This window comes from Dipodomys merriami, unplaced genomic scaffold (assembly GCF_024711535.1).
Source record: "Dipodomys merriami isolate MVZ:Mamm:240054 unplaced genomic scaffold, mDipMer1.0.p SCAF_20, whole genome shotgun sequence".
NCBI lineage: Eukaryota > Metazoa > Chordata > Mammalia > Rodentia > Heteromyidae > Dipodomys > Dipodomys merriami.
Genome location: NW_027203382.1, coordinates 32,396,544 through 32,410,875, shown reverse-complemented (window position 1 = coordinate 32,410,875; position 14,332 = coordinate 32,396,544). Strand labels below are relative to the sequence as shown.

The 14,332-nt window shown below is 37.2% G+C and overlaps 1 protein-coding gene across 1 annotated transcript in view; it reads left to right on the top strand.

The window, feature by feature from the left end:
* LOC138833032 (regulator of G-protein signaling 7-binding protein) overlaps window positions 1-14,332 on the top strand; it is a 92,572-nt gene that overhangs the window by 44,270 nt on the left and 33,970 nt on the right. The window contains exon 3 of the mRNA XM_070031391.1: window positions 8,287-8,417. Within this exon, the coding sequence (XP_069887492.1) occupies window positions 8,287-8,417 (131 nt within the window). The remainder of the gene's footprint in view (window positions 1-8,286; window positions 8,418-14,332) is intronic.

Here is a 14,332-nt window from a genome sequence, read left to right as displayed (position 1 = left end):
CAAAGGTGCAGAGGCTTTCCGTTCTATTTCACCTGATGGCATCTTAAACATCATCCTTTAGGAAAAAAGTCATGTTGATCTCCACAATGGAACCTTTTAGCTGAAAACTTACTGGTCATAAAATGATATTGTATCAAGGAAGAAATAGATGATTGCAAGCTTCCTATCACTGTTCAAAAAACTTAATTTGTTTACAGGAGACTTTATAATATGTTCTCATCAAATAAAAATACCCTAAGATAATAATGAGAATTTTCATGAACGCTTATGTAAGTACTTAAGAAAAGGTCATTATTTTCTTTTTTTCTTCCCAAATTCACTCTTTTTTGAATAGGAGGAACTCCATAAATACTGTTGCTTTGACTCAATAATCAGTAGTGGGAGACCTGTAACCAAAGTGTAAGGATGTCTCACCAAAATCCATGCATAGTTGTTACATATATGTTCCCACAGGACCAACATATGTCACTTAAATCTTTTCAAGAATGTAGGCATTACTATCTTGTTTCAGTGTTTGATGTACTAAAAGCTTAAGAAACTTTCCCAAAGTCACACATTCATATTAATGAAATTAAGGTATAAATATAACTATTTGACTACAGATCACTTAGGCTTTGTGTGAAGTCTGAAAAATGGCTTTTCTATTCCTATTCCTTCCTTCCTCCCTTTGGAAATCATGAACTACCATGTTTGAGTACACTCTCCTCCCCAACAGGCACATGACTGTTGTTTTCCTTCATTACTAGCCTTGCCTCTTTGAGGATACTGCATAGACTATATACAGTCAAGTCCATTTCCATCAGTGGAACTAGTCAGCCTGGTGGGTGAGGGGGACTGTCTGTCTTCCACTCCAGCCTTGAATGTTCACTTTAGTCCATTTCAACAAACACGGATGAAGAACTTTCAGGGAGCCATACTGCCAGGAAAAGGACTAAGTTCTTACCATGCAATCTATGGTTTTATGATCAGCAACAGCTTGAAGATCCAAGTCATACTCTCCCAGCTCCCAGCCTCTACTATTTAACAAATTACAAGACCTAGTAAGATCAAGATCTTTTTTTTTAATTGTGAAAATGCCGTACAGAGGGGTTACAATTACATGAGCAAGGTAATAAGTACATTTCTTATCAAGCACTGTTGCCTCCTCCTTTGTTTTCCTTTTCCATCCCTTCCCAACTCTCCCCCCCCATCCCCTCCATCTTCCCTCTGCCCCACCGCGCCAAAGTTGTAAAGTTCGTTTTTAGACATAACGTCTTGTATGTCTCATTGTTGCAATGGGTCCACCTGTATCCCTATTTAAACAATTTGTTTTTTCCCTTCCCCTCCACAAATTATACCAACATAAAATACAGTGAAAACAGGGGTTATACCATGGGGGAGGGACATACAAAGCAACAAAGAAATCATCTTATAAATATGTTAGAAACATTAGCAAGAAAGAACAAACATTTGAGTCCTTATCTTGGGATTCATTTTGCCTAACATCAACTTTTTTGACCATTTCTGCTTGTCTCAGACATATACTAGTTATTGCAAATAAGGGAAACAATGGGACCTGTGTTTCTTTGGGCCTGACTTACTTCACTTAATATAATTTTTTCCAAGTTTTTCCATTTCCTAACAAATGGGGCAATGTCATTCTTTCTGATGGAGGCATAAAATTCCATTGTGTATATATACCATATTTTCTTGATCCATTCATTTACTGAAGGGCATCTGGGTTGGTTCCATATCTTAGCTATGGTAAATAATGCTGCAATAAACATAGTTGTGCTGGTAGCTTTCGTATGGTCTTGTTTGTGATTGTTCAGGTAAATACCCAAAAGTGGGATTTCTGAGTCATAGGGGAGCTCTATGTGGAGTCTTTTGAGGAATCTCCATACTACTTTTCAATCCAAAAATTCATATGGAACAATAAAAGACCCTGAATAGCAAAAACTATCCTTAACAGAAAGTACAGTGCTGGAGGAATATCAATACCAAATTTCAAACTCTACTGCAAAGCCATAGTAATCCAAGCAGCTTGGTACTGGCACAAGAACAGACCTCAGGACCAATAGAATTGAAAACCTAGAAATGAACCCACAGACCTATAGCCATCTAATCTTTGATAAGGGAGCTAAAAAAATAGAATGGAAGAAAGACAGCCTCTTCAGTAAATGGTCCTGGCAAAATTGGTTAATCACTGGTAGAAAACTAAAGCTACATCCTTATATATCACCCTGCATCAGAATCAACTCCAAATGGATCAAAGACCTCAGAGTCAAAGCAGATACCCTGAAAACATTAAAGGACAGAATAGAAGATCAAGATTCTTAAAGAGGTAATTGCAGGCACCCTATGATTCCCAGTCAGACAGTATGGAGTGGGGAAATGTCAGGAGAATCTAAGAGGAGGCTGAGAGGTGATAGGTCAGAAACAGACCAAGACAGAGTAAGAAATACATTCTGTAAGATTAGAGAGTGTTTCCTTATAAATGTTACTTTTTCCCTAACCTGAAAACATGAGCTCCAGGCAAGATATTCCTGTTATAAGAACAAGATGCTGTGATATGCAACCTCTTAAATCCTTCAGCCTCTCCTGCTTTGAGAAATCCCCAGTGGCCTCATCAGGATTGCCATGAATGCCAAGCTTCCCCTTAGATTGCCTTAAACACCAACACTTATGGTTAATAAAAGATTAATAATCCAATAGCAATACTTTTTAGACTTGTTGAAATCATCCAAATGGTGGAAAACTGATGACTATTGATTTTTTTAAGTGTTTAAATACAGTTTTCAACTTTTTAAATGGACAAAAATGAATAAGGCACTTGGTAACACTAACCATTATTTTATTTATGAACTTTTCCACTGGGTGATAGAGATACAGCAAAGATCCTAGCAGAAAGCAAGCAAAAAGCAATGGGAAGATGGAGACTAGAACATAACCCGAAGTTGTAGAAGGTGCTTGGCTAAGTCCCATGAGTTCATATAAAGGCACCCAAGTAGTCACCAAATGATAATTCAGTTATATTCGGGTTTCCTTTTGCTTTTAAAAGTCAAATTTTATTTGTGACAGAAAGCAGATAGCTCCAGGACAGAGTTTGATCTCAGATCATGTTGGGTTGAGAGGAAGTCACAGACGCAGCCTTATGTTTCCATGAAATGATATGCTATGCAGTGAGGGGAAATGCTGCAATTACTTTTTCAAAGCCTCCTGGGAACATCAAACTTGCTAAGACTCTACTAGGAAAATACAGGAGGTTTCCACCTACAGCACACAGTTCATAACAACTCACAGGAGGATGATTTGGGCAAATGAAGACCCTGGGGAGAAACTTGACTATCATATGTATGGGCACCTTGAAAATTGTTCTGCTTTTGTTCTCCCAATTGCCTGAATTTCTCTTTTTATGGAGATGTGTTTATTGTCTATAAAGCAGTAGAGCCATTTAATCAGTACTTGGCATCTGTGCTGTGTTTGTGAACTCAGAGAGACTCTATGATTACCATAAGAGCTTAAAACTTAAAATAACACAAACACAAATACGTGTCACCTTTTGGCTCCTGGTTATCTATTAATAATATAGATGTAGGAGACTGCCTTGATTAGTCTTCTGAAACCATGAAGGTTGAGCTCTGAAGGGGGCATAGAATTAGGGAATGTTCTGGTCTGCAGAATCTATCCAAGAGGAACTGGTGAAGATGTTGAAGAGGGGGGTCAGTCAGGGGGCTTGAATTCGGGCCTGGGCACTATCCCTGAGTTTTTTTGCTCAAGGTTAGAGCTCTACTACTTTGAGTCACAGCTCCACTTCAGGTTTTCTGGTAGTTAATTGGAGATAAGAGACTCATAGACTTTTCTGCATGGGTTGGCTTGGAACTGTGATCCTCAGATCTCAGCCTCCTGGGTAACTCGGATTACAGATGTGAGCCACCAGTGTGCTGCCCTTCCCTCATCCTATTTGGTTTTCTGAATCTTTCCTTGTCATTTGATTTCATACCCAACCACAAAATTGATTCCAAAAATGAAAATTTAGATTATTATCTGTTATGACAGGCCGTCTAGTTTTTATCTCTGCAAGCTGATAAATACCAACTGCTGGACTAAACTTCAGGAAAGGGACAGAAGAAGTTCAGGTTGTACCTCTGATGACATTACTACCTTGACAATGAGAAGTGATCAAAGTTGTAAAAGAAAATGACATGTAAGGCATGAGGTAGTGACCCAGATCCAACTGTCCTATGCCTTTCCTCACCTATACCACTCTTCCTTACAGAAACCACAGGGCATAGACTCATTCTATACACTGTAGCCACAAAGTAAATCCAAGATTATGTACTCACAGTCAGAGCTTCAAGTTATTTTTACAATCCCTATTTTTCTTCCTCCTCCTCCTCCCCTTCTCCTTCTTCTTCCCCTTCCCCTTTCCCTTCTCCTTCCTCTTCCCCTTCCTCTTCTCCTTCCTCTTCCCCTTCCTCTTCTCCTTCCTCTTCTCCTTCCTCTCCTCCTCCTCCTTGTTCTTCTTCTTCTTATTCTTCTCTTGTTGTTGTTGTTGTTGTTGTTGTTATTGTTGTTGTTGTTGTTGTTGTTGTTGTTGTTGTTCTTCTTCTTCTTCTTCTTCTTCTTCTTCTTCTTCTTCTTCTTCTTCTTCTTCTTCTTCTTCTTCTTCTTCTTCTTCTTCTTCTTCTTCTTCTTCTTCTTCTTTCTTCTTCTTTTTCTTCTTCTTTTTCTGCCAGTCCTGGGGCTTGAACTCAAGGCCTGGGCATTGTTTCTGAACTTTTTTGCTCAAGGCTAGTATTCAAACACTTGAGACATATATGACATGTTCTTTTCTCTGGAAATAAATCAAACTGCTAGCACATTTGAAAAAACCTGCTTATTTGTCATTGCCAAAATCTGTAACATGCAGCATGGTTGTTAATGAGGTCCCTTTCTTTTTTCCATCTACTCGAATGTTAACTTCACCAAATCCCTGTTTGGGGAGTGTAAGTAAATAAAAAGCAGCAGATAATTTCAGTTAAAGATTCCAAGGATTCTAAGTGTAAGGCCAAGGAAACACAAATTCTGATGTAAGATGGACTGTGGCAACTTTTTTAGAATTCTTCTCATTTTTATTTGTTTTCCCATGCACAATATCATTTGATCCTTGCACAGGAAACCTGGAGATATACTTTACAACTGTTATTGCTATTTCACAGGAAAGGAAACTGAATCTCAGAGAAATTAAAGTGCTGTGCCTCAGATCACAGTTCTGAGTATTAAAGGTATTTGTAAATCTGTTTTCTGGCTCCAGAACTCATAATCCTGTCTTTGTTTTGATGCTTTCAACTACATATTATAACCCACTGGACAATTTGTCTCTTAATGCACTTTAAGTAATCAATTACAGCAATATAGTTTTTAGAGCTCTAAAATGGAAGAAATAAACTGTAAAAGTCAAGAGGTTAATATAAGCTGGTCTGGCATCACAAAACACTAGTATGAAAGTTACCTTAGCTTTTTTACTGTTTTTTAAATACTTTCTCTATAACTTTCCAAGATATTAAAGTGTAATATATGAGACTGTGAATAAATTTTAAGCAGAATATCTTGCATGCTTTAACGTCACTTAATTTTTATTAGACAGATTTTATTTCTGGTGAAATCTGTTCAGTTCCACATAACACTTAGGAAAGGCACAATGTTTTTCTAGAATGGTTTTCTAGAATCTCCAAGGGAGACAGAGGTGTTGGGGAAGTGATGCCTGAGGAAACATTTTGAATTAGATACTTCAATCTCTGTTCTGACTTGCCTTTTTTCAAAATCACTTAATAGAACATTTTTTATTTGTAAAATGATAAAATATATTGGCTCTTATGATATATGAATGCCTTGTTACATTTATTTAAATTAAATCAAATATCATCTTTTCTATTAATCATTTGCATCATCTTTAAATAGTTGTACAAAGAGGTTTCCTTTCAGCATGTCAACTGATGTCCAATATTGTTTATACACGAGGTTCACATACTTATTGGATCTAAGTCACTGGCATGTATGTTTTGTCTCTGAAAATAATAAGACCTCATGGCCTGAAATGATACTATACTGGCTAATTGTCCTACCTATAAAATGCTTAATACATATAATAGAATTATCACAGGGACTTGTTTCTTTAATCTGCAGGGCTAACCTATGTGTTGGTGAGAACAGGCGGCTGTGATTGGAATGATGAAGCAGGGTGTCTTAAAATACTTTCTTCTAACTTGCCTTAGGAATAAGACAGTCTCTTCAGTTTTTCTATGAAAAGCAATATATTCTTAGATAATATACCTAAATCACTTGTTATTATAAAGCTATTCATTCTCATCAATTGTTTAGGATCTAACAGGGCCGGTAGAGGGAGATAATCAGAGACATTTCCAGTTTGAATACATTCTGAAATTGTGTGTGTGTGTGTGTGTGTGTGTGTCTGTCTGTCTGTCTGTCTGTATGCTGTCTGTCTGTCTGTCTGTTTGCTGTCTGTCTGTCTGTCTGTGTAGGGTAGAGTGGGCTGGCAGAAATGCCTTCAGCCTGAAGGTGAGCTGAAGATGGAAGGTGTCTGTGGGAAGAAGTTGTAGGAGAATACCTGAAACTTTCACCTCAGATTCCTGGCAATCAATGTTGGTCCAAGGCTGGTCCCTGAGGGCAAATGAGAAAATGAAATGGTAGCATGGTCTTCTCATGTCTACATCAAATCAAATTTTGCATGGCAGTTCTTGAAAGCACTTTGTTCTACATGACCCAGAAAGACCCCGGGTGACTGTGCAGGCGTCATGAATACTGAAGCAGAGACTTTGCTTTTCCTGAGTTATATAAGCCATATGGTTAGATATACACTTGCTCATTGGCTAAAGAAATATTGAAAATGAAAATTAATTACCATTGCCAAGTGTGGGATATATACAAAAACGTTTCACTGTGATTCCATGTAAAAAGGAAGTTATCCTTTTTTTCTGATAATTATCCCTGACATTTTGCCACTGGCCCACTTTATTTTTACAAATCAAGTCAAAATGCTACATTATTTAATCAGATTTCATTGCATTCTAAATGGATGGGGGTAAAAGGAGCAATAATAAAGACACTTGACAGACTTCATTTTCAAGTTTTCTTTTAAAATCTATTTATAAACATCACCCTTGTTATTTAGTTTACATTGGTCAACATATGCTATTTTAGTGGCATATCAAATAAAGTTATTTTATCAACAATGGATTTCTCCACCTCTAGCCAAAAGATACAAGTGATTATTGCATATTTAATGACATATACTGAGAAACATTCAGGGAGTAGTGTGTGTGTGTGTGTGTGTGTGTGTGTGTGTGTGTGTGTGTGTGTGTGTGAGTGTGTGTGTGTGTGCCTGTGTGTGTGCATGCATGTGCTAGTATTAGGGCTTAAACTCAGGACCTTTTGCTCTTGCTTGGCTTTTTCACTCAAAGATAGCACTCTTCCATTTGAGCCACAGATCCACTTCTGCATTTTTTGCTGGTATTTGTAGACAGTTGTAGATAATTTGTAGATAATTGTAGATAAAAGTCTTATGGACTTTGGCTGGGCTGTATTTGAACCATGATCATCAGATCTTAGCCTCCTGTGTAGCTAGAATTATAGGCATAAGCTGTTGACACCCAGTTAGAATGAATTCTTTGAGCCTGAGTTCAATGTTCACTTAGCTTTGGATTTCTCAGTGCAATTATTAGAATTATATTAGATTTCTCTTTTTTCATAAAATATTTATTTTTTATTAAAAAACATTTGGACTTTTCATAAATTAGTCATAGCAAACAATAAAAGAATATGTTGTAGAGTAAGATAAAAATCTTCAATAAAAATAATTTGTAAATTGGCTCTTTAATCATATTATGCTGGGTACCTCATATTAAAGAGTTGACTTACAAATGTTAATTGAACAGATCTTGTTAGTTTCCCTAAAAACAAGGATTTTATTCTCTTTTTACAGTCTGAGATTGTTATGGCTTAAATATATTTGGGAAATTTCTTCCAACAGATAAACTGAAAATGTCTGATATTTTGCAATTACTTAAAGCATTTATGATTTCAAGTTCTCAGCAGAAGCTTGCTGATGAAGAGAGTTAGTCAGAAAGACAGTTATGTAACAACTGTCACATTGGTTATTGGCTGGAAAGCGTGAAGCCCTGTATTTTAGACTCAAGGCTTTAATGGAATCTTTATGAAACATTTTTCTCCTTTCAGAGTGAAACAAATGTCTGATGAGTAAAATCTTGAGGCAACTCACAACTTTTCTCTTTCATTCTTTTATAGCCCAGAAGATGGTGAAATTCATCCAGAAATCTGTCGACTTTACATACAGCTGCAGTGCTGCTTAGAAATGTATACAACAGAGATGCTAAAATCTATTTGTCTGCTGGGATCTCTTCAGTTTCATCGAAAAGGTATCTACAATTGATAGATTACCAGAAAAACACCAAGCAATGATATGCGAAATAATACCTTCCCATCTATACACAAGTTGAATGAATTTAACATGCTCAGGAAATATTTGATCTCTAAGTTAAAATTTAAAAGTCCATATTACTTTTAAGTACATAGGAACACTAATTGTTTTGATTCAAAAGTGTAGTAAGAGTCTTAAATTTATTATTTTACCACTTGAGAATATGACTTCCATTAGAATCAGCAAAAGCAGGGGCTGGGAAGGTGGCTCAGTGGTAGAGCGCTTGCCTTGCATGCCTGAGGCCCTGGGTTCGATTCCTCAGCACCACATAAGCAAAAAGAAAAAAGCCGGAAGTGGTGCTGTGGCTCAAGTGGTAGAGCGCTAGCCTTGAGCTGAAGAGCTGAGGGACAGTGCCCAGGCCCAGAATTCAGGCCCCATGACCGGACCCAAAAAAAAAAAAAAAAAAAGAATCAGCAGAAGCAGCAAAAATATCTAATGATAACTGTAGCGTATATCTGTCCTCAAGAGTACTGCAATTTCTCTTGATAAATTGAGTTGTAAAAAGACAAACAAATATTTTTGTCTCAAAGATTTTAAAATAGGGTGAACTCAACAGATGATAGAGATGCAGCATGTAAGGAATAGAATAGCTCATTTTCTGGCCTGGCTTAACCTATGCTGGGAAAGCCAAGATGCTGGCATAAACCTGTAATGCCAGCACTTGTGAGATTAAAAGAGGGAGATCATAAATTCAAGGCCAGTTTGTGCAATATAGCAAGATCCTGTCTCAAAAGAAAAAAGGCAAACAAAAATAACTATAAATGGAATATATGGACTCAGATATCTACACCTTTCAACATTGGCTGTGTCTTTGCATGCTATAGTCAGATTTCAGGCTTCCCAGTCTGGGTAATGCTCTTCTCGATATTGACTTTACAGTCCAGCTGGCATCCTCCACATTAACAAACTAATTACTATGGCTCTAGTCATCACATATATAATGAGAGAAAACTTCTTACAACTATAGAACAAAAGTCCTGGGCTTCATTCTGGCTGGACTATATATAGACCAGAATTGTTTTAGACAATTAAGGCCCACACATAGAGCTGGAAATGAAGTGAAGCCCACCCAGCCAGTGCTATTGCAAGATGGGTAGAGGGGGAAAGAAGCTGGAGAGGAACTTCCACTGCTAGGGCTGGGAAGGTGGCTCAGTGGTAGAGCGTTTGCCTTGCATGCCTGAGGCCCTGGGTTCGATTCCTCAGCACCACATAAGCAAAAAAGAAAAAAGCCTGAAGTGGTGCTGTGGCTCAAGTGGTAGAACACTAGCCTTGAGATGAAGAGCTGAGGGACAGTGCCCAGGCCCAGAGTTCAAGCCCCACGATCGGACCCCCCCCAAAAAAAAAGTTTCCACTGCTGAAGGACTTGATTTTTATTTTCTTTACTAACTCACCAAATGACAGTTTATTGGGAATCTCCTGAATACAAACTTTTGCTCCTGAGCTCAGGAAAATGGGGGAGGAATGCATAGAAAGTAATGCTTACTTGTGATTTAAATTAAGCAATAGGAGAGTTAAGCGATAAATCAGTAAAGAAGCAGATAAAGATTTCAAAGCAAATGAGCATTCCAGATTGGGAAGAATTAACTCAAACTACTTGTAAAAAACAAATATTGTATACACACACCTATATGTCTATATATGTATGTGTGTACGCATGCACGTGTGTGTGTATGCGCACACGTGTGTGTGTATTCAGTAGAACTAAAAACAGAATACAGTTATAATGCTTCAAAGACGTGAAAACATTCTCTCAATACTTATTGTTGCCTTTTCTTTGAAAGACTAATCTTGCAAGAGTTTTTATCTTTATTTGTTATTTTTTTCCTTTTTGTTATTGTCAAGGTGATGTACAGAGGGGTTACAGTTACATAAGTAAGATAAGTACATTTCTTGTCAAACTTGTTTCCCCTTCCCTCATTTTTCTCCTACTTTTTCTTTCCCCCAACCCCCCCCCACATTGTACAGATCATTTCCAACATATTGTCTTGTGAATATCTCTGTTTCATTGGTTCCCCCCTTATCTTTTGTATCACCATTCTGTTGTTCCCCTTCCCTTCCCTAATTCAGATAAACATATATACAATATCAGGGTACCAAATTCAAATACAGTAACAACAGGGGATATACAGGGAGAAGAATATTCAAAAGAAACAAGAAATCATATCGTATATTTAAAACAACAACAACAAAGAAAAACCTCTTGTCTAAAATATACTTAGAACTCAAAAAATTAAATCCCCCAAAAACAAGTCCTCAAAGAAACAACTGCCCTATTAATAAGTGGGCTAAAGATGCTCTTATTCCTGGTTTTAAATGAAGAAGCAAATGAGATTGCTGTTTGTTTAGGCATTATATTACTTTCAGTTTATATAATAGTTGCTAACCATTGATACTAGTTTGTTTGATCTTCATGACCTGTGAAATTCATTAGGACCATTTATTTCCTGTTTATTTGATGTCAGTATAACTTGTGGAGGAGATGGGGAAAAACCAGTTGTTTAAGGATACAGGTGGACCTGTTGCAACAATGAGAAGTACAAGTTGTCATATCCAAAACGAGCTTTACAACGTCGGTGCGGGGGGTGGGGTGGGGGGGAAGGGGGGGAAGGAGAAGGACTGAGATTGGGGGGGAAGGGGGAGGCTGGGAAGGGATGTGAAGGGTAAACCAAAGGAGGAGGCTGCAATGCTTGGTAAGAAATGTACGCATTATCCTGCCCATGTAATTGTAACCCCTCTGTACAGTATGTTCACAAATAAAATTAAATTAAATTAAAAAAAAGATCTAGCAGGTTTAGTTTCAGTGATATAAAGATATCCCAACATATGTAAATCAAAACAGCACATAAATAGAATCAGTGACAAAAATCACACAATAATCTCAAAAGATACAGAAAAGGCCTGTAATAAAATTCAATGCCTCCATGATAAAAAGCCTTGGAGAAACTAGGAATATGAAGGAATATATACCAATAGAATGATGACTCTTTATTTGTTATTAATATGAGAATGTGTTTGGAGGGATTAGCGCCTTGACACTCCTAATGCATGATCTGGAAGTTGAACACTCAGACACACTCAGAATATCCTGAGTAAAAGCTTGATGCCTTTACTCTTCTCTTTGATTCCTTTATCTCTGTCTCTGCCTCTGCCTCTCTGTGTCCTCAGTCTCTGACTCTGTCTCTGTCAGAGAGAGATAGAGAGAGAGAGAGAATGGCACCCAAACAGAATAGTATTATCATCCTAAATGATTTACAGAGAAGACTGAGCACAGGCAGTTTTACTCTCCAGTTCTGTATGGTCTACACCTGCAGCATTTCTGCCTTTGCTGCCACTGGAATCTTCCTCGCTAATGACATGTGTTTAACACACAGGGACCTCCACTCCCACACCCTTTCTAAGTCCTTGGTCTGCAACCTGATCTTCTTTTATCGTCCACCATGACATTTGTCATTTCACAATTGACTTTGGAAAGGAAAGTTCTTCTCAGCTTACTCTCTGCTTAAAATTTGGTTTGGAGCACAAATGTAAAAGTATGTCACCTCTTAAACTGCTCAGCTCCTTTGTCATCATTGATATTCTGACTGACAAATCTCAGTGCTGTCACTAGATTTTGTTCTTTTACAACGTTGAAATACATAGAATAGCCTGTTTCCAAAAGCCTCCAGTCAATACATGTTAAATATATAAAATACACTGCAGACTTCCTGAGAGACCCCATCTAAAAAGAATGCAAATATTTGGCTTCAGTGACCATAGGCTGCCAAAATAATGAATTGAAGAAGAAATTAGTCCACAGACTATACATAACACGAGAATATTAAACTCCAAGAAAAAGTTGAACAAATTAAGAGACAATGTCTGTGTTGTCCTTAAAGTTGAAAACCCCACATAAACCTTGACAGAGGGGAACCAACCAGCAAGGAAAAAAACAAAAGCAAACCTTTCTACAGAAAGGGAGAACAGGCAAATGTTCTTTCTGTTTATGAAAACAAGAAGTGGGGGAGGATGGGAAGATTGCTCTGCAAATAGGATTTACCAAACTTTGATTCAAGGTATGTGAGTAAGCAAAAAACTATAAACCACCCCCCCACATACGTGTGTATGTGTGTGTGTGTGTGTGTGTGTGTGTGTGTGTGTGTGTGTGTGTGTGTGTGTGTGTAGTATATGTATTCACTAAATAAATTAACAGAGCATAGGTTGTATTAGGAGTGCAGGTGACTCCAAATTTCAGGCAAGGTGGTAGAAGTGGCAAAGAAAACAAAGTGTGGATGGAGAAATCAGTCTCAGCAAAGCACCAGTGTCTCATACTTGTAATCCTAGCTACTCGGGAGACTGAAATCAAAAGGATCATGATTCAAAGACATTATCTCTAAAATAACTCAAAAGCAGGACTGGAAGTGTGGCTAAGTAGCAGAGCACCAGCAAAGCAAGCAAGCCAAGTAAGCAAGCAAACCCAGGAAGCAAGCTGAGCAAACCCAAGGCCCCAAGTTGAAATGTTGATACTACAAAAAAAATAAATTAGCCCATCTCCTTTCCCTAGAATAGAAATGTATGTATTGTTTTGTGTATCCTATATTAGCAAAAAAACCCCAACACTTATACACTAGATAGTAGTGTATCTACCGAGACTCAAGCTGCCAGAGTAGTTTTCCAATGTAACATGTTCTCTTTTTTTCACTTTTAACTGTTATTTTATTGACATACCAAACAGAAAATCTTAATACCAAGAAGAAATAGTGCCAGGTTAAACAGAAATACACTGATAGTTAAGTGAATTCATTTAATAATAGTGGATGCTTTAAAGGAAGAATTTTGACACAATGAAAAAGTCCATTCCAACATAACATTAAAATATCCAGTGTAATATATTCTTTAACCAAACAATGGCATTTATGATGTGATTTCATGCTAAGAAGTAGCCTATCCAGACAACCTTTACTAAAGCCCTTCTCTGGAGGAATAAGTCCCCTAGAGTCTTAAGAAAATTGTCTCCTGTTTGATTTTGTAACATTCAAACTCCCTTTTTGCTTAAAATCTGTTTTGTTTCTTTTAATTTGAAAATAAGAGTTGATATTTTTTAAATAAGCCAATTGATTTTCCTTCTGTGTGAGTGGCTGAAGGTTGACCACTCCCCTCTTCTTTAACTTTTCTTTTCATCAAGGAAAGGAAAAATGATTAAGAAGTAATTAGAGCTGCCTCCATCTAAGGGTCTCTTGTCAATTTTGTTAATATTAAATCCTAAAACCAAGTTGTTTCACAGTAATCTGCACCTTCAATTTAATTGTTATGCACATTTCCTTGTCACCAGAAGTGCAGGGACTCCTCTAATACTTCCTCTTTGTCTTATTTAGTTTTGTTACTGCATTGAGTAGTCATGACATGAGTTTACTCTTTGAGAACAAAGGGCTTATAAGGTCACTATGGTGATCTATTATTTCTTTCTGGAAAAGTCAGCCTCAAATAATTTTAAAGCTTCTGTAGTGCTCTTGAGTTTAGAAATGCAAATTGTCTTTCTCTTCCAATTAGGACAATTGAAGTGTCCTTAATCCTTAATACCTTTACTCCCTGGGCCTTCTTGTTTGTTCCATGCACCACACTTCTGATTTTTTTTTTTTTGCTGTCTAGTAAGTCTGGTACAATCTATTTGAGTATCTTTTATACTGTACAAGATCATGCTATTGCCAAAGAAATGAAGAAAAACATCACCAAAATATTTCCTTCCACATGGCCAACAAAATTAAAGTTAAATTGCAGTGATGTATGGTAAAAATCTACATTTAATAAAGGCTATTGGGTTATATCAGGTAGAGTGGCTTGAGAAACTGTGTTTGTATAAGAAAATGACAGATGGGA